The 26,486-nt window shown below is 34.0% G+C and overlaps 4 protein-coding genes across 4 annotated transcripts; 1 reads left to right on the top strand and 3 right to left on the bottom strand.

Moving 5' to 3' along the window:
• Window positions 1–108: 108 nt before the first annotated feature.
• LOC132299844 (uncharacterized) lies at window positions 109–1,095 on the bottom strand. Its single transcript, XM_059796704.1, has one exon. The coding sequence runs from the start codon at window positions 849–851 to the stop codon at window positions 264–266; it is 588 nt and encodes a 195-aa protein (XP_059652687.1). The 5' UTR covers window positions 852–1,095; the 3' UTR covers window positions 109–263.
• Window positions 1,096–6,438: 5,343 nt separating this feature from the next.
• Window positions 6,439–7,973, top strand: LOC132299843 (probable transcription factor At3g04930). The gene has a single exon (XM_059796703.1). It carries the CDS (start codon window positions 6,583–6,585, stop codon window positions 7,762–7,764), a length of 1,182 nt encoding a protein of 393 aa, XP_059652686.1. The 5' UTR covers window positions 6,439–6,582; the 3' UTR covers window positions 7,765–7,973.
• A 7,240-nt stretch (window positions 7,974–15,213) lies between these two features.
• Window positions 15,214–21,228, bottom strand: LOC132299842 (guanosine deaminase). Its single transcript, XM_059796702.1, has 5 exons — window positions 20,828–21,228; window positions 19,907–19,966; window positions 19,283–19,473; window positions 15,642–15,746; window positions 15,214–15,566 (listed from the first exon to the last, which is right to left on the bottom strand). The coding sequence occupies exons 1-5, from the start codon at window positions 20,841–20,843 to the stop codon at window positions 15,378–15,380; spliced, it is 561 nt and encodes a 186-aa protein (XP_059652685.1). The 5' UTR covers window positions 20,844–21,228; the 3' UTR covers window positions 15,214–15,377.
• Window positions 21,229–23,288: 2,060 nt separating this feature from the next.
• LOC132299841 (small ribosomal subunit protein eS24z) lies at window positions 23,289–26,486 on the bottom strand. The gene is made up of 5 exons (XM_059796701.1): window positions 26,315–26,486; window positions 25,636–25,677; window positions 25,353–25,523; window positions 23,677–23,763; window positions 23,289–23,538 (listed from the first exon to the last, which is right to left on the bottom strand). The coding sequence occupies exons 1-5, from the start codon at window positions 26,384–26,386 to the stop codon at window positions 23,497–23,499; spliced, it is 414 nt and encodes a 137-aa protein (XP_059652684.1). The 5' UTR covers window positions 26,387–26,486; the 3' UTR covers window positions 23,289–23,496.

Raw genomic sequence — 26,486 nt, 5'->3', positions numbered from 1 at the left:
CACAAAAACAAAATGTCTGAACACATAAAGCTACAAAATTATAATCTATACCAATTTCATATAATCCTCCATTATTGAAGAAAGTAACCAGCTAAGAACAACACAATATCTATGCAAACAAAATATGGTATTAAAAACCATTCAATTAACATTGAACTCTTCTATCTCATATATTCAATACAACATTTTCAATACAAAAACAGAATGTCACAACACATAAAGCTACAAAATTATAAACTATACCAATTTCATGTAATCCTCCATTATTGAAGAAAGTAACCAGACAAGAACAACACAAAAAAGAAGAGCAAGCTACCATATATGAGCACAGCCTTTTGGCCAGAGGTGAGTGTGTTACCACCAAGTCCAAACTGCTGGTTCTGAGCAAACCCTGCAATCTCCACACTCTTGCTCTCAAAGAAGCTCTTCGCCGCCCCGCAAGTCGGGCACCGCCAGTCCTCCGGCAGCTTGTCGAATTGCAGCCCCGGCGGGACCGGATAAGCCGGGTCGCCGGCGGCCTCGTTGTAGAGGTACCCACATGACCGGCACTCGTAAATTCCGGTATTCAAGACCACAAATTTCTCTTCCAGTCTGCGTTTATCGATATTTTCGGGCTCCGATGATGGAGTCTCAGAAGAAAGTGGAGCTGAATTGGGTTGTTCCAAAATGGGTTTTTCCGAAATGGGGGTGTCTTCTTTCGAGACATCAATGGAGTTTGAAGTGAATTTGAGTTTTGGGTGTTTGTGGGGAGGTGAAATTGGGAATTTGAGGTGGGTTTTGGGTTTTAGAGGGGATGATTGAGTTGGAGAGATCGAGAGGTTGAATGTGAAGGAGGGTCTTGCTAAAGCCATTAATGGGTTCGGTTGGGTTGTGTATTACACACACTCTCACTGGTCTCTGTGTGTGTGTGAGAGAGAGAGAAACAGAGATTTTTGTGCAGAATCTGAGTTTGTTTTAGGTTGTCTTCTTGCAGCTATGGGTCTGGGTGGAGGAGAAATCGAAGGGATCCATGAGAGAGCATATGCTTTCAGGAGAGCGAATTGGATAAGGTGGGAATTGGATATGATCCACTGATCCTGTGTTGCTCAACAACTCTGTATTTCATTGGGAGCTGCATTATAACCGTTTATGCAAAGACATGATGACGCCACAACTACTCTGTATATCATTGGGAGCATTTCTTGTTTTTTAAAGGAGTAAAATAACACATTATGACTACGTATTTCTCAATAACAATCTCATGGAGTCATGATTCATGTGTTATGCTTAAATTTTTAATGTCCAAAAATTAAAATGTAAATTACACTTGCTTTACTTGAGGTTTGGATCAATTATTATTTTGATCTCCTCTTATATAAGAGAAAGTAAAACTTATCATTTTTATAAAATATGGTCAATAAGTGTAGAAAAGAAAAAATTAGAAATGTCATTGAACATCTTGTTAAATCTCATTGAAGGTTTAAGCATGTTTATCCAAAGTGTAATTTATCCAAAATTAAAGATCAATATTTTAGGGTTAATTTAATAAAAAGCACTTTAGGAAGCCATATTTACTTAGAATGTAAACAGTTAAAAATAAACCCTTCAAGAAACACTTTAGGCAAAAGTTATTTCAAGTCTACCAATTTTTACTGTTCATGAATACATGGAGACAAAATTACCCTTAAATATTTTTTGAAATTTACTAAACTGTCCTTACTACTTTTATTTCTTCCCTTACGAGCTATAGTTGGATTACTCAAATTCAAGAACACATTTTGTAGACCTAGGGCATAGTTCAAAAAGATGATGACAAGGATTGTTGTGTCTGAGACTTTAGAGTGAGAAAGAAGAGAGAGGAAGGGGCCGGATCAAAGGGGGAAAGAAGGAACAAGACTGGACTGTAGGCATTCCATTTTCTTAATCATTTTCATCTTTACCATTATCACATCCTAGCACCATTTTCATCATCTTCGTATGACCGTTCTGGCAACTCAAACAATTACCGTTCTAGTAATCCAAACCCTGTACAAATGTATTTTTTGGCAGATCCCACATAATGAAACTCAATTCTAGAAGCACGTTCATGCAATACTCAAGTGCATTAAACGTTTTACTTTATTTAAGTAATAGTTTTATATTCTTAAGTGAAAGTTTTACATTTTTCAGTAAATATTTTACATTAATGTAATTATCATTTTACTTTATTTAAGTAAAAGTTTTATATTATTCAATTAAGGCTTTACATTAGTGCAGTGAACGTTTTACATAAATTTAGTGAATGTAATATGTGTTCCTTGCTTGGTATATGTGTTTGGTTCTCAATTCCAAATGTGCATGATCAGTTATTTAAGTTATAATATTTTTTTTTTATTGCTATGAATTGGAAGTTATAGTGCAAAGTTAATCATTACAATACATCCAAATAAACTGAATACCAAATGTAAGATAGAAGTATTCAAAATGGGCATTTTAGCACCCACTTGACAGATTTGCGTTGCATTCACTTTCTTACCCTGCTTTATTTTGCTTAAGTACAAGTTTATATTATTTAAAAAATATTTTAAATTGGTGCAGTGAATGTTTTACACGAGTTTAATGACCATTCAGTAAATGTATTACATTATTCAAAAAAAAAAAAAAAATTTACACTTATTGCTCCGATGCATTTGACACTTGGTGTAGCAAAAGAAACACAATAAACTATAGGCTCATGGCAATTTGAGTCGCCGGAACGATCGTTGGTTGGGTCGTCGGAACTGTCATATGAAGATAATGAACATGGTGATAAGATGTGATGATTACGAAGATGATTGAGAAAATGGAATGCCTACAGTCCAACCTTGTTCCTTCTTTCTTCCTTTGATCCTACCCCTTCCTCTCTCTTATTTCCCTCTCTAAAGTCTCGAACAAAACACTCTATCTTCACCCCCTTCTTTAACTCTGTCCTATGTCTGCAAAATGTGTTCTTGAATTTGAGTAACCCAGCTATAGCTCGTAAGGGAATAAATAAAAGGAGTAAGGATAGTTTAGTAAAGTCGAAAAAGTACTCGAGGGCAATTTTGTCTCATGCATTCAAATATTGACATGCTTGTAATAACTTTTGCCTAAAGTGATTTTTAATTGGTTTATTTTTAAGTGATTACATTCTAGTAATTATGATTTCTTAAAGTGTTTTTTATTAAATTAACTCAATATTTTAAGTATTAATTATAAATTTAATTTTTAATTAATAATCATTTAAATTTCAATGTCTAGTAATAAATGTGAATCTAAAACCTTTGCCTAAGTGTGAAGGTATTGAACAAGTCATAAAAAGGACAAGCTAAAGTTCCCCGCCCTATACCTCAGCTCACAAACTGAACCAATTCAAAAATTGTTTTTGCTTCTATTTTATTGATTGATGTCATTCTAATCTCATTGACATGTTATAGTACTATAATATCACTTTTTAGCTTTTTTTTAAAAAACTTCAAATTCTGTCGGAGGAGAAAGTAGAAAATACCTTTCGAAGTTACAAAAATTTGAAAATTTATCAGACTCTTGACATTCCTTTAAACATGAACCATCTTTTAGAGAGATAGTACATGCAATTCTTTTCTTTTTCTTTTTTCTTTTTTTTCTTTTTTTAATAACAAATATACTAATACTTAGTTTTCCTAATTATTTTAAGACATTTATGTCATTTTATTCTAAAGGAAAGTGCAAATATGGACACCCCTTTTTAGTTTTTAATTTAGTTTAGTTTAAACATTTGGGGTCCTAATAATTTTTTGTTGCCTGTTTCATGTTAGGTGTGGTGTAAAATAAAATACTTTGATTTAGTTGTTGTAATTTGAATAGTACCAAAAAAAAAAATAATTAGAAAATACCAAATTTTGTATTTTATATTATTTTCCTATTGTAGCACAAACACCATAGTTGTGAACAGCTACTAAACACCGTAAGATACCCTACAACCAGCCATTTTTAGGGATGGCAACGGGGCGGAGTTGGGATGGAGTTGGCTAAACCCTACTCCGCCCCATTAAAAAATTCGTTATACCAACTCCGCTCCAACTCCGAGACGAGTTTATAATTGGTATACCATCCCTGCCCCTACTTCGGTTGACAAAATACCAACTCCACCTCGCAGACTCCGTTTAATTACGGTAAAGTTGAAACTGTTGAATTAATTCTTGAACTTGGGATAGAATACTAAGATCTTGAATTTTTGAAGATTGAATCACGTGCACAATTGTAAAATTTTAGTAAGTAGTGATTCCAGCGAATATATAGTCAAAATATATTAATAAACACTTAAATTATATATATATATATATATATATATATATATATATATATATATATAATCGGGGTCGGGGCGGGGGTGGGGTGGGAGTATCACTAAATCCGCCCCCGCCCCAAACCCGCTTCGGGTTTTCAATTCTTTTACCATATCCGTCCCAAACCCATTTATGGAGCTACCAAATCCGCCTCATTAGGAGCGGAGCGGAACGGAAACCCAGCGGGTTGGAAGAAATTGCCATCCCTAGTCATTTTTACTCAATGGTGTTCCTAAGCAAGTTTTTGTTTTGTTTCCAAAAATTTTGTAACAAAATTTAAGTTACAAAACATAATTCCAATAACATTATTTATGTTTCCAAACATCATCAATTTTGTCTTTGTTTCGAACAAACAATGGGTGTATCATATATTGCCAAGGACGGAGCCAATGAAGGCCTAGGGGCACGTGCCTCACTATCCGGCCCTACCCTCTATAGTATATGTGGTATTTTTTTTTTTCATATATATGAAAAAAATTAATACACTTGCCCCTAAATTTTTTTATTTTTATTTTTTCTTTATTTTCTCTTTTACTCTTCAAATTCATTAATTTTCCTGGTCCGTTTGGTTAGAAAGAAAAATTAAATTTCTATCATACATTTAGTTAACAGAAAGAAAATATAATATAATATTATGAAGAAAAAAAAATAATGTGATAGGAGAGATTGACAACTAGGATTGGCAAAGTTTGACACGACCTGCCAATACTATACGAGTTAAATAGATTTGGGTTTACCTTAAACGGGTTTGGGTCGTAAACGGATCGACACGATTAACCTGTTTAGTTAATCATGTCATGTTTGAGTTGAGGGATTCAACTCATGTAACCCGTTTAACTTACGTGTCATAAGCAAATTTCTATTTAAGTTCCAAAATAACTATCTAAACTTGTATCTTATAATTTATTTTTTAGTAGAGTATAGATTATTTAGTAATTTGATTAGATTGAAACTTATATTTTTCTAGTATTTAATGTTTGATAGAGTATTATTAATAATTTAAATAATAAAATATTTAATTTTATTAAACAGATTACACGTGTAACCCGTATTATTAAGCATGTCGTGTTCGGGTTGAGTTGTTTAGTAAAATATTCTTAAATTGATATGACACGATTACGACTCGCGAACACAAATTGCTATCCCTATTATGACAACCAAGAATCCCAACACTAACCCAATTTTCACTCAACACTCTTACTATTAATAAATAGTTATGTATAATAACCACTCTTAATCATTATCAATTATGAAAAAATATATATTTTACTAATTTCAATCCTTCCGAAAAAATGTGAAAAAATAATTTAATAATGAAAGGAAAAAATAAATTAATTTTTGGATGTAAACATAAAAATACAAATAATTAAATTACTAATACATGATTGTATAAACAATCAATTTACAGAAGAATGAAACTACTTTCAACTCATAAAGAAAATTGGAGAGAGATAATCGACATAAGTATAATAGGAAAATAATATATAAAATGCACAACTTTTGCGGTAAAGTTAATTTTCATGTGTTTTATGCACAAAAAATGGGAATCCTATTTTCCTCAAAACTTTCACTCACCCTCACCAAACTTACTAAAAGTTAAAATCTTTTTCGTTTCCTTTCTGGTTACTTGACTCTAACCAAATGGGAAAAGTCAAAATTTTCTTTCTCAATTTCTCTCTCTCTTTTTTTTTTTTTTTTAAAAAAATTTCTCTCATTTTTCTTTCCTTTTTCTTTTTCTACTTTCTTTTTTTTTTTTTTTTTTTTTTTTTGGTATTTCTGTCATGTGGATGCGTTCCTCATGTTTAGAATAAAAAAGGAAATAATAAAACAAGCAACAGTGTTTTTTTTTTATTTTATTGGGATGGCAAAGCAAATATTCACCCATTTTTTTGCTCATGCCGGACTCGAACCCTTCCTCCTTCTTTGAAGATAGAGATGTCCGTTTGGTAAAACAAGCAACGGTTGCCAAACGACCCCTTGATAGTTTGGCTTACTTTACCAGGTATAACCTTTACAATAAGTCACGTGCATCATCACGTGACAACGAAAGACCCACGGGGCCAGTCACGTGCGGTGTGCTGAAGCGGCAAGGCAACCCCAATAACCCAGTCATACACGAAATATGGAAGAAACTCGTGAACCCCTTCACTCTCGGCCCAACCACCACGCACCCCCTAGTCCGAACCCTAGATAACCCATTACCCCAATTGACCCTCACCCACTCCGCCCCAACCCCAAACCCCCCCCCTTTCTCTCTCTACTTTCTCTCTCCTAACCCATGGCCTCCGAAGAAGATCCCACCGTCTACGGCGAAGAAGACCTCGACGAAGACGACGACGAAGAGAGCGAAGAAGAAGACCTAACCCTAAATAATCCACCCCAAGAAGACTTCGAAGACGACGTCGACGTTGACGACGAGGAGGAGGACTCCACCTCTTCCTCCAATCTCGCCGCCCCTTCTACCGCCGGCCAAGTCACCATAGCGGTCGCCGGCGTCCCCAACGGCGAGCCGTCTCTTGGAATCGCCGATTCGCTCCCCGATCCGAAGCGTCAACGCGTCGAGAACGTCTCGATCGCGACCGTCGTCGAAGAGAAGAAGCCGTTGCCCTTGGATGAGTCTCGGAGGTTGTTTCAACGGCTGTGGACTGACGAGGACGAGATCGAGCTGTTGCAGGGTTTTCTCGATTATAATACGCAGCGAGGGACGAATAATTCGTCGCACCATCATGATACGACGGCGTTCTATGACCAGATCAAGAGCAAGTTGCAGCTCGATTTCAACAAGAATCAATTGGTGGAGAAGTTGAGGAGGTTGAAGAAGAAATATCGGAACGTTATGAGCAAGATGGGTTCGGGTAAAGAGTACGTCTTCAAGAGCCCGCACGATCAGACGACTTTTGAGATCTCTCGCAAGATTTGGAGTGGCGCCACCGCGCGTGGCGGCGGAGGTGCCGCCGCCGCCGTAGGTGTCGGAGAAGAAGGTGGGTTGGAAGATGACGAAGCAAACCCTAGCCCTAACATAAATGATCACAACAACAACGGTATTGATGTGAATAGTGCAGAGAAAAAGGGGTCAAGGTCGCGAAAACGATCGCGAGCTGTCAAAGTTGAAGAAAAACCAGTGTTCAATCAACAACCTCATCCACCTGCAGTTCCAACCGCAGCTTCGATTCCGAACTTGATCGAGGACACTGTGAGGAGTTGTCTCTCGCCTTTGTTCAAGGAATTGCTTCACAATGTGATGAATGGGCCGTGTGGTTCGCGAGGTTTCGGAGGGCTGACATTGAATCCGATGCCTCTGGGTTTCGGTGGACCGATGAATTTCACCAGTGGGGAAATGGTGGATGAGAAGTGGAGGAAGCAACAGATTTTGGAGTTGGAGGTTTATTCGAAGCGATTAGAGTTGGTGCAGGATCAGATTAAGTCGTCTTTGGAGGAGCTGAGATCGAAAGGTAGTTGATAAAGCTTTCAATTTGGATTTGAATTTGAATAGTAAGTAACTTAAAGTTTTCTTTTTGCTTGGGTTCATAAATTTGTTGGTCATTGATCAATGGTTAAATACTGTAGGTTGTAGTTGCAGTCTGTTTAGATTTCATTTTCTTGTTTATTTACCTTAACAGTTGTTGAATAATGATATTTATGAATTCAGCATTTGGTAGCTTGTTCGAATTCCTAAGGTTCTGTGAAGATAGTTGTTTGACATGTATGTGGGAGTGAATTATAGAAAAAGGAATGATTTTTATTTCTCAACAAGCTTTATATCCTGTGAATTTTTGCTTGTTAATGGTACCTGCATGGTTGGAATTAAAGGAATATGTATCTTGCCTATTCTGATTCCTTGTAGAGCAATTTCTTCATATCATTTTTTTTTTTCAATTTTTTTTTCATTTTTTGGCGGGCGATCCATCTTCTCTATAATATTCAACTCAGTGGTAAGATTCCCAGTGTTGCAGTGTGGGATGAAGATGGAGGTCTTGTCAATTGTATTAAGGTCTGTCTCAAAGTATAGTTATTAGATGGGAAAATTCAGGATAGAAAACTTTCATGCTTTAGAGGATTCCTTTCTTGTTTTTCTCCCCTTTGAGAGGATAATAGTTGTTAAGGTTTTTTTGGTGACTTTAGTAAGCCGGCTTTGTGAATCAAAAGTATAAATTGGCATAATACAGGATTGACCCAAAATGAGCACTCTGATGATGCTTTTAGACTCTGGGTGGAATTTTCCTTGCAAAATATCTTTTGTGTCATTGGTGAATTATGTTTTGGCCGTATAGTCTATTATGTTCATGTTTTTTTAGTGTCAATATTTTTAGGTTTGCCTACTGTTTGATTTATTGTTAACTTTTGGTTATTCACGGAGCCAGTATTATGGTTTGCTTTTACATCAAATTATTGTTGTTATTACAACAGTATTATGTAGTCACAGGTAAGAAATTGTTTGTTTACACCGAATTTTTTGGTTGTTTGTTCTGTGCATAATTCTTATGTTCAAAATTTTGAGAGTTTTTTATTTTATTTTTTGAGATACTAATAGGAATAGTATGGGCTTCTTATGAATAAGTTTAATACTCAATGTATTGTTGCTACAGTGGTTGGAAAACACTAAAAGGGACGTTGAAAATACCTTTTAACAATTGAATAAATCTACAATAAAAGAGAGAGGAGATAGTTTAGCCATGATAAGTCATTTCAGGTAAAATAGAGTCATCTGATGCAGAGGTATTTTCAATATTGCAACGAGTAAAGGAGCTCGGGTCAAAAGTCGTTTGCATCGGTTGGAAAGATGACATATTGGAGAAACTTCCATTAGGCATATTAATGATTAACTGATTAAGAGTCATTTGTTAAATTTAATCGGAAGGATGTAACCGGAAAGTAGTTCTGATTAAATGTTTTTGATAAATTTTCTCTACTTACCAATGAGGAACAGATTTTTGATTTAGAGGGTGTGGCTTCCTATTTTAGAATATCTTATTACAAGCACCAAAATAAATGCTCAAAAGATTTCGGAAGTTGAATTTTAAAGTAAAAAAATAAAAAAAGAGCAAGAGGTGAGTCCAAGGCAGTCACGCCTATGGAAATAGCCATTGTGCATTACAAGTAAGAGGGTGGTGTATTTGTCTTGGAGAGACTGTATGTTAGTTCAGAGATAGGAATGTACTTGTGGAAGAGATGTTTTTACTAAATGTTATTGGTGAATTATCTCTTTTCAGATTTCAATCTCTAAGGCAAGTAAGTAAATTGAATTCTTTTCAAGTAGCTATAGGAGCCCTTGAATGTGCTCTTCTCGTTTTCTTATAATGCTTTTCGAACATTCATGATTCATTCTTGCACTTGGATACACGTAATGTAATATAGTTTATATATATTGGAAATTAAATATAGTTTATATTAGCTATTGGGAAGAGTTTCTTTTTGGAATTTGTAATCTGGCTCCAGCTTTGTTGAGGCCTTGTACTCACATACACATGCCTCCATTGAGGTTTGAACCTGACCTTCTTTTGGGAAGTAGGGGCCTAGTATCGCTAGGCCACTGGCCTGGTGTGTGTTTTTATTTTTTTCTTATGAATAGTTTATATTAGCTAGTGGTAAGAGTTTCTTTTTGGGATTTGAATCTGGCTCCACCTTCGTCAAGGCCTTGTAGTTTTTTTTAGTATATATGTATTTTATTGACAAGTATGTGTGTGTGTGTGTTCTCATGAATAAAATTGTTATTTATTGGTTAATTGGTGATTGGTAGAGAGACAGATGTCTTCCATGTCCAAAATTGGTCATCTACTGTGATACATCATGACCATTTAAGTATTGTTTTCACTCGAATCCTACTAAATATTAGAGTAATATTTGATATGATGCACTTAAGGTCAGATGAGATAGTGTGGATGAAATGAACAAATGTTTTCTAGAAATATGTAATAACTAAATAAGAAGATTCATGGGGCTGTAATTTAGCCATACTTCTTGCTGCAACTACATAATGGACCTACCTAAGTTTTATTTTTTTGTATGGCAAACACCTTCACTTCGGATAATTACCATCTTCTTCTCTTTGATTCATGAGTGATCTCTGTATCTTTATTAACGACGCCAGTAGATCCATGTGCAATTTCAGATTACGTATTCAAAATTTTCAATTTAGTTGTTCGGAATTGTACCGTAATCTGTGTAAACTAGAATATGGCATCATTTTGAGGTTTTTTTAGTAATGTTGACATGGCTAGAGTAAATAGAGTTTATAGAAGACCTAAGAGACTAGATCCCAGTTATTTTTTCTCCCCGTTGAGCTGAGCAGAGTGATTTGTAGAGGTGGTTGTAACAATGATTAACTTTATACAAGTGTGGATATATATATACATTTTTGAGCTCGACAAAGGGCTTTTGGCAGGTGGTTACAGGAGTGATTACTCTACTCTACAGTCAATAAAGTTGAGCTTCTTTTTGAATGTTCATGAGTTATATTATTGTGTTCTTGCTTACTTTTTCGCATAAAGTGTGTCCGATCACATGAAAGTGTTTAAATTAATTGAATATGGTGAGACCATTTTGTCCACGAGCAACATTTTGACGTCTTCTATGGCCAAGACCGTTCTTTTCATATGTTTGAAAAGCATTATTTAGGCTTGGAATACCAGATTTCTCATCCCCTGAAGGTGCCCTGGTCTGTTTTCTTTCCAGAGAATCTGTCATTGCCTTATGCTACTATTGTGAAAATTTATGTGCCTGAAAACTTTATTTTGTTGTTATATTGGTGGATTATTAAGCTTTTTTTTTCGAAAGTACAAGCAAGTGCATACTTACCGACAATGTTGCCCCCTATTAGGGCTTGAACATTCAACACTACATACCGAGCCAAGCTCATTAGCGTTCAATGGCGATCTTAAATAGCCTTTGTATCATATCGGGCAATGCAAATTTTGATTTATTATTTATTTATTTATTTTGTCCTACATTGCAAATTTTATGTTACAGTTGGAGTCCAAATTATCCTTTTACGAGTTATGTTAGATATTTTAAAAGTTATGTCTAAGTTTGCTCAAATATCATATTCAAATATCTTTTGAAAATAATTATAAGATTATAAATGTTTGTTCTGTTTAATATCTTTTGAAAATAATTATAAGATTATAAATGTTTGTTCTCTTTTCCACTCACATTTCAACCGGTACTTGTATAGTAACAGTTCTACCGTAATTAATGTAAAATAACTTAAATATCTTTTAACTTAAATAATTAAATAAAAAGAATAAAATATCCCAAAATGTTTACAAATCATAATGTATATCTTTATTGTTTCTTATGTTATGTGTGTGTGTATATATATATATTATGTTATAACCATAGATATATGTTCTTCCTCACATATTCACGGTACCAAGCAGAGCCTATTGTATACAATAGACGTGGAGATGTCATCAAAAAATAAAATAAAATTGAATAACTTAGAGCTGATGCTCACTCTTGTACTGTTTATCTTTTGCTTGTAATGAAATTATTTTAAAAAATTGTGAATACTTAACAATTTAATTTTTTTTATATATAAATAATTGGAAAAAAAAAAAAAAAAAAGAAGAAGTTAGAAGTGGGAATGGGAATGGGAATCATCCAAAACTGGTAATCTTTAATAATGCCAATTGTGACACACATCCAAGGATGGCCAACACAACAGAAATTAAATGCAATGGTATGCTGGTATATAATGAGTAATTATGTATTTATGTTTGAATTTGTCAATTGTATCTTTTCACTGCCCTTTGGATCAAATCCTCTCCTCTTCTCTCTTGTTTTTTTGGATTAATTTCACTAACACCCTGAGGTTAAGTTATTTTTCACATAAATGAATATTTTGATTTTTACTCTCACTTACACCTTAACTTACCTTTTGAACTCTGACACATGTAAATGGACCCTTTTATCCTTAATTTTATTAATATAATTTAATACAACAAAATCTATAACTCTAAAAGACAAAACTACCCCTCTCATTATATACTAACACAGTAACACACCAAATGACACACACCACAAAGCACCCAACACACCTCTCTGCATCTCTGTCTAACCAAACTAACCTATGTACTCATGGAAAATATAACCCACAAATATTTTCCGAAAAAAAAATATATATATAACCCACGAAGCCCTCACTTTAAGATAAATAGAAAGTACTAGCAAATTTTGCGATCTCAAATCCCCAACTCATTTTGTTCAATGAATAGTGAATACTACCTGTAATAAAATAGAATATCCATTACTACGTCAAATTTATATTTTGAAGAAAATGCAGAATATACATCTAATAAATTATACTCTACTGTATCCCATAATCAAGAAGACATGCCCATTAACCTGTCCATAGTTTTCTGCAGCTGATATATGATTTGATATTGCAAGTCTATATTCATACATATGCATGTTTGTAACTTCCAAAGCACATATATCTGAACAATTTTTTCAGTTCCAAATACTCCTACTTTAATGTTGCAAAAGAATGCAAATGTTCTATATACTCTTTAACCTCCATATATACAAACCCATTTCAATATTCTTCTTCAACTTCCAAAACCAGCGAAATCTGTAGGAGAAATAATGTTAAGGGTTGTCCAAACCGATTTGAATATTACGTGAGAGATCAGTGCAAATCGGGTAGGATTAAACTCAATGATGCCATGAAGTACTTTGACAAATTGAATCAAACGCAACCAATGCCGTCAATCGATACGTTTAATCATCTATTGGGTTCTATCTCCAAGCTCGGATGCTATTTGGTTGTGTTTTCGCTATATAAGAAGATGGGTTTTGCTGGAATTGAGCCTGATTTGTGTGCATTGAACACTTTGATCAGTTGTTGTTGTCACTTGAATAATGTCAATTCTGGGTTTGGTCTTTTTGGGGAGATTTTGAAGAGAGGTTTGAAGCCGTCAGTACTCTGGTTAAGGGTTTGTGTATGGAAGGTAGGGTTATGAATGCAGTCCAGTTGTTTGATGAAATGACTGAAACAGGGTGTCCAAGGAGACTTGTTCGCATACGGAATTCTTATTAATTGGATTTGTAAGATCCGCTCTTGAGTTGCATAGGAAGATGTTAAAGACAAACTGCGAGGTGAATGTATTTACATATAGTATGATCATTGATTCTCTTTGCGAGGATGGGTTGATAAGTGAGGCGATTGATATCTTCACAGAAATGATTGGCGGAGGAGTTTCTCCAGATGTTATTGTTTGTAGTTCTTTGATTAATGGATTGTGTAGTGCAGCCCGGTTGAAGGAAGCTGTAAGTTTTTTCGATGAAATGGTACAAGTCTTTGATTCATGGCTTTTGTTAGTTGGCCTTATGGGTATTTTTGTCATGAAAAAATTGAAATACACTTCTTTTTAGTCAACAGATGGTCAAAAGGGGTAGAATAGTCATTTTATACTTAAAAATATTTTACTTACCCTCCAAATTGACATTTGGGGTGTAAATGAAATACAAAACACTCTTTCAAATATGAGTGAAAAATAAAATCAAAATTTTCATCTAAGTGAGAAATAACCTAACCTCACGGGTCTGAGTGTAATTTACTTTTTTTCTTTTCTTTTTCATTTTGTGCGTTTAAATCTTAATGCATTAATTTTAAATCGACAACTAAACAACTATGAAAAGTTCTTGAATTATTAATTTATTGGTTTTCGCGAATGAAATATGTTGCGTGAATATTGTATCTTCGATGTAAATGTGTTGTTGTTATATGATGTTGCATATGTAATGTAGTGTGTTATATGATTGCCTTTAAAGTGCAGGAGATAGGCATAAGAAGGGATTGCAATTTGCCCCACACCCCGTCCCACTATGTTTATGGTGGTTTTGGAGAACCATTTAGCTTATTTTGGCGAGTATGATTTTTACTAATAAAAGCTTGCGTGGGTTTAGGATTGGGCGGTGGAGGTCTCCCCGCCCCACCTGTTTAGGTAGATAAATTAATAAATTAATCTTATTTTATTAGCATATATACGTAGCATTAGAAACCTTAGGTCTTATATTCTCATTCAATGTTTGTAATGTTGAATTTTATATAAAGTATTGATGGCCCTTTTTTTTTTTATGGATTTTATATATTATTGTATTTGAGGGGCAAAAAATTTAAAAAGGAACAAACATACTGAGACTAAATGGAGAGTGGCGGGTGTCCGCAGGGTGAAAAAGTTAAACAAAGGTAAAAATTGAGTAAAAAAGTCTCCCATTTAATTGGTTTTGGACCGGAAAGGGGAGGGTACATTCACCCAAAACTGCTCTCGTTGCTATCCCTAGGCATAAGGTGAGTGATCCAAATCAAGATTCCTCTCATTTTTTAATAGACTTCAAACCCTTAACCTTTAATAGAAATTGGAAATAGGATTCGTATTGTCTCGTATATGTTGAATTTCTAAATCATAAATATTTATTACACTTGCATAATATTTTGTTTTATAATTTTTGTTTTTCTTGATTATACTTGATATTTGCATTTGACAAATTTTAAAAATAATAATAACATTTTTAATAAGTATATAATGCTTATATCAAGCCCTTGACATGAATAAAGAACAAATCAAGTTTGGATTGACACATAACTGAATGTTTGTTTTGTCTCAACACTTTAATTGACAGAGGACCAAACAATAACCCAAAAAAAAGGCTGGCAAGAAAAAAGACCGAAATTTGAAACACACAAGTCTATGATTTCTTCTTCTTCAAATTTTTTTTTTTCCTCCATCACCAAAGGGTTAAAACTACAAATAAACTCCAAACCCAAACAGGCTTGAAGGGATTAGTTTTCTTTTTCCTTCCCCTTTTTTTTTTTTTTATTTCTTCCCGGCTGCAATCAAAGACCTAAATATTAATAGAAGATGAAAAAAATCTTGCAGATAACCAGATAGATGCAACAACATCAAACTTCCAAATCAAACCATATGAAGCTCAAGAGATGTAAAATGGTTTCAATCAGATGTACAAAGGACCTGTTTTTTTCCAGAACATGTAAACAGTTTTGCAATAACCCAACTGTTAGGAATGAAGGTTATGGGATTGTATCGTAAGCAGAAAAAGGTGGGAAATTGATTAGTACATTGGAAATTTGGCTTTTGTTTTCTCAAATACTTGCTCTGCAATAATGGCCCCATTACCATCAGCTCTTTTGATCTCCAAATGAGCCTTCTGATAAAACCCGGTACCCCTCAATGCATCTGCGATAAAATCATCAAATCCGATCGCAATTGCTGCTTCAGCTTTGGCTCCATAAACCAACCTCTGCGCAAAAGAGAAAATGGTGAGGGAAAACGTCAAGAAATCACTGGAAAAAAGGAGGCGGGTAGGATAACGAACCTTGATTCTTGAAAGATGTATAGCGCCAAAGCACATTGGACAAGGCTCACAAGAGGCATATATTTCACAGTCTGACAGCTCAATTTGATTGAGCTTTTTACATGCCTGAAAAACATATCCCATTCTGATAATGAGAATCAAATGGCAATATAACCAAAGATGCAATATCCACAAGTCATGAAGTTTCACCAAGTCTGAAAGTGAAGAAAATCAAGCTCATACATGCAAGAACATGAACAAAAACGCATCCCTTTTCCGGTAATATATCACACAAGTTTCCTGATTTCAAGAGAACCACAATTCAGACTTCCTCATTTGAAGCTTTTTTACATGGAAATAAACGTTGCAAGGAAATTCAAGATTTTCTCATTTACACTCAGAAATGCACTCTGTCAGGAGCTTTCATGCAAAGGTCAATGGAACGCTCAGAGTTAGTTCTTTGCGCTATTTTTAAGGCAATGTTGATCGAACGATAAACTGTCGCCCAAAGGGCTAAGGCTGAGAGGCTTGCTTGCTGCTTTGCGTTATTTTTAAAGCACCAATTGGGGTTCAACAAGTGGGTTTCAATAACCTGCAGGGGAACCTCATTTTTTTTTTTATAATACTTTTGGTTGTTGCAGGCTAAACTTCTTTCTTTCAATGAAGATCATGAATTTTGAGGGTCCGTTTGGATATGTAAAGAAGTGATTAAATCCAAGTTCCTCCTCACTTTTTGTGCTCTGATTCATGAGATAACAGTCGAATTTGGGAAATATATATTTAATTTAGGATTACAAACAATGAATTCATCCAAAAAATATTATACCAAGGATAGGCTGATAGGCCAACATAAAAGTAGTCAACCTTATCCCAAAATGATTTGATTCTTAAGATTAAAAATAGTCTCCCAAGGTTCGCATATACTCAAGCTTAAAATTTAAACTAAATCAACATGTACAAGTCTAGTGATGTTAATTTTATCATTGTAGGAGACTGCCAACACCATTTGCTGGATCGGTTATAGGAATTTTGATCCTCAGTGTTCCAGGAATTTGTGTGTAAGCTCCAGGCAAAGCCAATAATGTTCTGCACTCATTGTGTTGGTTCTGTGAAGTTGTGAACAGGTAAGCGAATTTTCTATAGTGTGTAAGCCAATGATGTCCTATAGTGTGATTATTATGGTTGCTTAAAACTTAGCTCCAAAAATAGTTGTGTCGTCTACATCCTTCTATTTACTTTTTGCTTTCTATTAAATATTTAACTACATCCATCTATTTACTTTTTTGCTTTCTATTAAATATTTAATTTCTGTATAAAACAAGTTTATATTTTCCATTGTAAAAGACCATTTTTTGTATAACTCACGAGAGAACAGATTTCAACTTTCTATAACCAAAGTCATAATTTTTTTCCGAAAGAATCAAGGAGAAACTCAACATGTTCAACAGAAATGAGAGATCTCATGGAATTAATTACATCTACATGTAAAAAAATTCTAATGCCTTTTTTTAAGTGAAAAAAAAAAAGTTCTAATGATTTTACCTCGTGTGAAGTTGGTTCAATTTAAATTCTCGTCATATGGTCACGACTCAATTTAACCCTACTTAAATGAAATCTAGGCAATGCATGATCTATATACCAAGCAGAGGGCATAGGATCCGCATCCACTAACCACTCTAGTTCTTGTTCCCAGCTCACAAGGCCAAAGTGTCTTATTTCTAATGATTTTACCTCGTGAAGTTGGTTCTATTTAAATTTTCGTCATATGGTCATGACTCAATTAAACCCTACTTAAATGAAATCTAGGCAATGCATGATCTATATACTAAGCAGAGGGCATAGGATCCGCATCCACTAACCACTCTAGTTCTTGTTCCCAGCTCACAAGGCCAAAGTGTCTTCAATTTCAAAACATTTGCTAACAAAAAAATCCCCATGATTCCACCTACCCTAAAAGGCTAAAAGGCATAGATTATACAATAATATTGGTAAAGATGGGGAAAAAGAAAAGGAAAATAAAAAAATGAGATCACGATCCTGTTAGATATGCCATCTCGCAAAAACAAAAACAAAAAACAACAAAGAAAAACAAAAAAAGTGAATGGAGATAGGATTGTAGTGGCAAAGGAAGTACAAGCAAATGCATAGATGAGACCACATAAGAATCACTAAAATATACTACACACATAAGAAAGTTAAAGGATGTAGTTGATACATAGAATGAGAAGAGCGAGAAATTTCAGTAAACCTAGACTCTAAAGTATATATTGACCATTGCCAATTTCACATTACCAAGAGGTAAGAGGAATCTAATCAAGGATATAAATCCTAATTGAAACAATAGGGAGCCTCACTCAAACAGGGTCATCCAGTTACCACTACATCACAAAAAAATTTGGCAAACAGATTGGAGGCAAAAGTAGAATTCAGTATGCAATTTCTTAACTTGAGATTTCCTTTGAAGCCTATAGACCCGACAGTAACACAAACTTCATACGAAGGTCATTTGTGCAGTTAAATTATTAGGGCTACAATGTGAAAAAATAAAATAAAAGAGTTACTCATGATCCAAGTTCACTTAATGCCAAAAGAGAAATTAGCAAGAACATCACAAGGCAAGCTAGCATCGCCTCATAAGTTCTGTTCACCACGAGCCAGCTAGCATTCCTTCTTTTATCTTTCCTTTTACAAGAAAATACAAGCTCATTGCCTTCTACCCAACCAGTGAAGTATCCACCATTTTCTTTGTATGTTAAGCCTCCCAGCTATTGGACAGACATAATTAAAGAGGTAAAATTGTAGAGGGAATATTCTATGAGAAGACAATGTTTCTTCAGGAACGTTCATTACATAATTCCCAAGAACTGTAAGTCCTCAACACTATTATTTATAGTATAATTTCACAAACTAAATGCCCTTGAAATTTGTGAAACTTAAACATACAAAAAAGAAGAGAGTAAGCAGATCAGGTAGGGAGCAATTACAAAGAGGAATATACTCAAAAATTAAAAGGAAACCAGATATATTCCTGACTGGAAAACAAAGTCAAGAAACACTGTCATGAGCCCAGTAGAGGCAAAATATGTAAAAAAACACTTAATTGGCAAATAAGTTAATTCTTGTTTGCAAGTCATAGAAAGTTGTTCCAGTACAAATAAAAGGGCAGATTAAGCATCGGTAATAAATTTGACTGATTTTAACAAGGTTTACACAACCCTTATCCTTAATCTATGTACAAGTTTGATATGATTGGTTCAGCACTGTGATTTGTCAGGTAGCAAAGTGGCATACAGCTAGGTGAAATCTCCCCGTGGCAAAATTTATATCTTAGTTTCATGTATATTTTTGTGCCTGTGTGAGAGTGAGTGAATGAGTGAGAGACAGAGATGAAATCCTTGTACCCTAAAGTCAAAGAGATAGTTATGAAACAACATTATATGCTTAACATTTTGTTTTATAAGTACACTATATGCTTAACCCTTGCAAATTTGCTTTGCAAATATTCAACTAGAGAAAAATATTTAAGAAATACCAGGCTAATATCAATAAGATCTCTTCAAGAATAACAACAAGACAAAACAGCATCTAAACAACCGAAACCAATAGACTTTAATGCAGACAGATAATCATGAGTGGTCACGTGAGTAATTTCTGAGTCTAACCTCTCTTATTGCTGTAACCTCTGCATGCGCAGTTGGATCTGTGTCTTTCAACACCAAGTTGTGACAGCTTACAACAACTTCATCATTACGAACAACAACTGCACCAAATGGGCCTCCATCCCCACATTCAACCCCTTTATATGCTTCTTCAACAGCTTTTGACAAGAATTTGTGATCTCTGTCCTTTACAGCTGGTTGACAATCACCAAAAGGAAACCAAGATAACTATTGTTATAAACGTGCCTTAACTTTCACATAAAATTGGTCTCTTCACCAAGTAGACCATAAATAGTTTTATCAAATGTACTTCCACATCTAACAAAGTCGCAGAAACAATTATTCCATAGTTGCACCAGTTTATTGGAGAGTTAAAAATATAATGACACAAAAAACAATATTACCTATCTAAACCATGAGAGTTATTATCAGTAAGGAAGACAACGAAGAGGGTTTGAATGTGAATGTAGAGTTATTATTTATGTCATCCGACTTTATATATCACAAAAAAATACAAACCACCCAACCAAGACGAGAGTGCATATACATAGCAAAAAACATTGTATAATCAAGAATAGTTACAGAAAAAAAAGAACTATAAATAAATGATCAAGAATTTGAGATTACCTTCCTGATAACCAGCAAATGCAGAAGCAACAGAAATGGTTCCATCTTTAGCTTCAACCACTAACAAACAGGAAAAAGTAAAAAGTGAATACAGGATCAAACAAATTATACAGTAAATGAGATGGAAGTCAGTTTTAATAATACAGATTCCCAAAAACTAAGACCATTCTTAAGAATACCCTTCAAATTGAACTACCACTAAAATCTCAAGGTATGCCGGATTATATGGTAGGTCAAGAAATCAGATCAAATAGATAAACGCTAATAATCTTATCCAATTGTGGATTCCAGATTCAGGATCTATTAACAAATATTGCAACTAAAATGTTGCAGAGCTAGCCATGAAAAGAAATCCAAAAAACATACACAAAAAATTAACAATTGTGCATCATATTCCAGAAGACACCTTGAATGAATGGCTTTGTTCTGCTTTACACAACATAATCCACAATTGGCAAATTAGGAGAAATTAAAAACATCATGGATTTCATTACTTGTGATGATGGATCCACGATGCCCCATCTTTTCATGATGGATTTGCAAAGCAACTAATGCAATTTAAAACTTGGGTTGAGCAAAAATCAAGTCAACAATCGCAATGAAATACCCTTCTTTTCATTTTTTTTTTATAGGTAATCCAGAATACCCAATATCAGATTCATCCCAAAAACTAAAAATAAGAGACACCCAACTGAGAATTTCATCTCAGAGATCAACAAAGAAATGGCTGATGCAATTTTAGAAATCATACATAAACATAACGGTAATTTTCAAAAAAAAAAAAAAAAAAACTATATGAAAATCCAATCAATCAAAACAATATATATATATATATATATATGTATGAACAAATGCTGAAAAAAAGCAGAGGGTATCACATAATCACAAAAACCCACAACGGAAATATAACAAGGGTCTTACCCTTGGCCTCCTCCATGATGAATTTGGGGGTGAAAAACAGAGGAAGCAAATGAATCCAAGAAATGGGTATTGAAGAAACGGGTTGGTTGAGAAAAGATGGAGATAAAGAGAGGGGAAGACGTAGAAGCAAACGAGAAAAAACTGGTCCACAAATTTTTCAATATTATAGATTCACGGTGAGAGAGCGAGAGGGACCAGACTCAAGAGCCAAAATGCCGACAAAGAAATAAAGAGGTTAAGAGGACAAAATGGAATCTCTAGCTGGTGTCTTTCGATTACTTTTGGTCTAAAACGAAGTGATTGTGAAAATTCTGGGTTTTTCTTCCCCTGTTAACTACAGAATAATGGGTGGGGAGAGAGGAGATATTGTACTTTTTCTTTTCCTTCCTCCTTTTTCTTTTTCTTTTTCTTTTTTTTTTTTTTTTTTTTTTTGACTAAGGAGATTGGCACCGACAATCTAGAGTTTGAATGGGAGCCTATATTGACCTAAATTTCGGTTGAAATTTACTCATGCCCCATTTTAAATATCCGCTTGCAGAACTATCACTCTAGGACTTAAACAAATGAATCACGCACGCTTTTTTAAGTGGACATACCTAATTTTCATATTTATATCAATTAAAATGTAATACCTTTATATTATTAGTTTACTATTTTATTTTTAAATATTCTAAATTAATTGTCTATACTAAAAAGTCAAAGTAAATAATTTTTTTTTCAAAAACAAATCAAACGTGGTAAGTATACTATATACATATCTAAACTGAAAAAGACAAATTTATAATTTCAAGAATGAATAATGCATTAATTATATATTCACTTAAAAATTTAAATTTTTAACTTAGACATCTAATATGAAACAAAAGGAATGTCTAATTTGAATATTAATATTAAATAACAATATATTCTCTCTCTTTTTAAGATATTTATCTCATTACTTCTCACATGAGTCCACTAACAAAATTTTATCCTTTCACCTTTTTATTTCATACAGTTATGGGATTCATTTAAATTTTTAACATAGATATCTAATATGAAACAAAAAGAATATCTAATTTGAATATTAATATTAAATAACAATATATTCTCTCTAACAAAATTTTATCCTTTCACCTTTTTATTTCATACAGTTATGGGATTCATTTAAATATTTTAATTTTTGTGTAATTGTGTCAACTATCCCACTTTAGATTGGATCATATGCAAAAACTTTTTTTTTTTTAAGCAAATGTTATAATCTCTTTGTCAACGATCCCACTTTAGATCGGATCATATGTAAAAATTATTTTTTTAGATTGGATCATATGTAAAAATTATTATTTTTTTTTGCAAATATTAAATGATGATAGTCATTTAAAAGAAAGTTCGTGTTCATATAATTTTTAATTTTGAAATTTTTAGTCAAATAGATTTTTGATTGAATCGGATAAGGATCAAAGTATCAAGCATGTCCCATTTCATGCCCCAAAACCCTCTTTTTAATTTCTAAAACATTTTTAATTTCTAAAACATTTCTTATCTTATGATTTTTGGGACGGCATAACAATTATCATTTTATTGTGTTGTGATGGATTTTTCAACAATTGTTTTATTGTTGACACGTAATAGTAAGTATTTTTTTAATCATATTATTTGACATATCATTCCAAATATCTTAAATCTTAAAGAACCAAAAAAAAAAAAAATCAACACCGAATGGCAAATTAAATAACACAAGAACATACAATAAAGTCATCTAACCAATTTTTTTGAGATTGACATTATCAAATTTAACGTCACTCAAATAAAGCTCAAACATGTGACTACTCATTCCCATCATTCACCTAGCAGTCTCATGTCACCATGATTGAATACTTTATAAAAACATGATTTCACAAGTTTAACTGAAAACGAAGAAGAAATGGCCTGCTTGATTTGTCACTCCGAAGACAATTCTACAAAACTCAAAAAACTAAAACTAAAACTCAAGAAATGGCCTATTGTGTAGTACATATCTTAATCTTGTAAAAGGACCAGGTGTTCAAGACGACACCGGATACAGCCTATTAGAGCAAGTCTTTATACACCAAAGAGTCTCACGCTGTGAAGTGTGACAGAGCCGGTGCAGCTGCCATTTAGGTTCATGAACTTCAAAGGAAACAAAACAAGAACAAACTTGAAATTCAATCATAAAGCAACTACAGATATCCTATTGAGTGTTGTATCAATATGGAACGCATCCCATGACCAAAACATGTAATTTCCAGCACATACCTCGCCACAAGAGCATTTCAAAACATCAATAAATACTACAGGCTAATCCGGTGGCAAGCAGGGATGCAGTAGCGTCGCAAATTGCTTATGATGTCACACAAGATGTAAAAGCAAAATTCACTCAAATACCCGGCCACATTAGTTTTAAATTATAGGCTGCAATCGCTGTAATTAGATAGGAAGCAGAGAGAAACTTACTATTTAAACATTCAAAGAAAAAAAATCCTCTCAATAATACTCAAAATGCTTTAAAACAAGTCAAAAGTACCAAGATCCAAATAGGAGACAACAAAACATTGTGTTTCACACTTTCACTGATACTAAGAGTTCACCTCTACTGAATGGAGAAAATTATAAAAAAGGGAGAAAAGCATCGCCATATATTGGTTTAAGATTAGCTCATAACGCAAGAAAACTCATTTCTTCTTTCCACCCTTGGCAGCATCACCAGCCTTGGTCTGCACAGCACAGAATGAGAAGCAAAGCAAATTAAGAAGTCAAAGACTCTTTTAGAAACAGGAAAAGAAAAGAAATAAAAGTACAAAAACAAAAGACGAAAAATAGAGTAACCACAGCACATGTAAACAGTTATCTACCTTCTTTACTCCACGGATCTTCTTGGCTCTGTTCTTCCTCTCCTTCAACTGTTTCCTTGACTTCTCAACCTTAGTATCAAGTCCATTCTGCCATCACAACGCTCAGATTAAATATGTGTGTAAGAGTGATACATTACTCGGAACGATTTAAATGACAATACATCTTGTACAGCCACACAGCACTAGTATGAGGGGAGCGAGGCTCAAGAATACAGTGCTGCTTGGTCATTCTCATAGAGCATATCCATATCTATAATGCCACAGATTAATGCAAGGACCATTGTTCCACGTCCACATTGATCATGATAAAAGTATGGTATTTCAGAACTTGTATGTTCCACATTAGGCCAGGCAGAGGGAATGACATTTGACTAAACACATTGTGCTTAAAGGGCTTGAACATGTGCCAAAAGTTAATCCAAATCAACTTATAAAATTTGCTGTACAAAGAAATACTTAGCAGTTACTGAGCCAAGATTGGGCATATTAAAGAAGGGTGATGCTCAGTTGGACCAAACTAAGCCCAAGATGGGCAACTTGTCAAATTATCAAGCCAAAATTGGACAATATTAAAATCATTCCGTTCAGGTTTGAACAAACCAAACCCAATCAAACCAAGATCAAACAGCCTATAAATTACCAAGATGGTCCTTTACATGCAATAAAACATTATTTAGGTTGTAATCTTTCTACAAGATTTTATGAGATCGCTTTGTCTAATAACATGATAGACATGAAGTTGAAAACCCCAAAGGACATAAAATCCAAAATTACTAGGACTTCACTGACATAAAGTATGGATTTGCCGGATCTCAAATTTGATCATGTGATGTTAAGAAACCATTAACCGTAGCTTTGACAAGATAAATTAGAGAGTCTAGACCTTATAAAATGTATATTGGAAAATGCTTCTAAAATCATATAAAAGATATTAGAAGAAGTTTAGAAACAGAAAACCAGAGACTGAAACAGATGCAAACAGATCAAACCTTATCTTGTGCTGTTGCTAGATTGTGGAGTTTCAAAAAGAGAAAAATTAAAAAAAATAAATTTAAAATCAAAATCAAAATTCAAAACTGAGGATGCAACATAGAGTTTCAAAAAGAAAAACAAAAATCAAAAATCAAAACTGAGGACAGTTTTTTAACAAACTTCATAAAACTAAAAGGTTGTTGCCTTCTCAGCACATAAATCCATCCCAATTGGTTATTTGAATAAATGTCGTGTAATCGTGTTCCGAATTAAATGAAGAGAATTTCAGTGAACAGTAGCAACCATCAACTCTTTTTTCCTTAGAAACTAACAAGACATCTGTAGCATGCAAACTGACATTTTAATAATAAAGCTGAATATAAAAAACCATGTAGATTAACTGAAACATTTAAGAACAACAATTAAAATAACCCTCGCAAATAGAGATTTCTAACTTAAAACTAATATCCCCAAGATGAAACAAAGCAATTGGGTCATCCAGATAATTAAATTAACAACAAAACCATAATATGCATCAAACCTAACATTATTTGCAAGAAACAAAAAAATAGTCAGCTATTCATATGCCAGCACAAAAAGGGACATCCAGTTACATGATGACACACAATTCACAACAAAAATAACATTCAAAAAATCTAAACATATATATAAGTACTGCAAGAAGAGATTTAGAATTAATTTACCCTGATGAGCCTGTACTTGGGCTCGTATTTCTTTGCATTCTCAACAGAGTCATAGATCAAGCCAAACCCAGTTGACTTTCCACCTCCAAAATGGGTACGGAACTTGAAAACAAAAATTGCATTTGTGTCTTTCACCTCGTACATTCTCGACAACTTCTCCTTCAATTCCGCCTAAATTATAACATGAATGTAACAAAACACCGAGATTGATAACTCACTCAAAATTCTAAAAGAAACATTGAAGGAGAAGAACATTGGATAATTGGATTGGAGCAAGATATACCTTTGAAACATTGGGTCTTCCCGGATGAAGAACATCAATGACCTGCACACACAAAAAAGGAACTAAAAGGTTCAGAGCTTTTAACATCAAAAGAAAACAAGTACTTCAACTCCATTCAGTTAAATCTCTTTAATTTCACAAAAAATATATCTATAGACAAATAAAAATAACACTTGATATTTTTAAGGTCCTTTTCTCCTCCTCCATTTTGTCCTATAAATACAGTATTTAACAAACTGGTCAGTCTCCGGGTTATGTTTATAGCCTCGGATCTTACATCTTAAATCTTAACATCGCTAAAATGGATAGTTGTAAGACCCATATGGCCGTTCATAAAATAATTCCCTTTGTAACCTATTTTCTATCTTGCAACGTTTTCTCGGCAACCAAACGGAGACTCGGCTTAGGATTTCAGATCTTTTTTTTTTTCCTTCGCATGACCAAAGTGGATAGTTCAACGACCCATATGGCCGTTCAGAAAAAAAGGGGAAAAATCCCTATCTATCCGCATTTTCCCTATTCCTACGCTTTCTAGTCAACCAAACAGAGACATAGCATATGATTTCAGATCTTTCAGCTTGTTTATGTAAGAACACACCAAATATCTACGTTATAGTTATAAATACACACCATAGAAAGATATATACATATACATATAGAGCGAAAGAACGAAGCTTACGAATTGCTTCCTTGAGAGAAGCCTGTTGGTCATGAACTTCCTGGTACGGATAGTCACTGCCTTGTCTGCCATGGAGGTCGTGTGTGAATCTGCTACACTGTACAGCAAACGAAGCACGCAGTGAGGAGGCAGTCGCAACTCGCAGTATTCAGCACAAAGGGAAGAAAGGCAA

The sequence above is a fragment of the Cornus florida genome, unplaced genomic scaffold (assembly GCF_030987335.1).
Source record: "Cornus florida cultivar Cherokee Brave unplaced genomic scaffold, ASM3098733v1 CherokeeBrave_3.0.0_Hap2_Chr03, whole genome shotgun sequence".
NCBI lineage: Eukaryota > Viridiplantae > Streptophyta > Magnoliopsida > Cornales > Cornaceae > Cornus > Cornus florida.
This window is presented reverse-complemented; position numbering and strand designations above follow the sequence as displayed.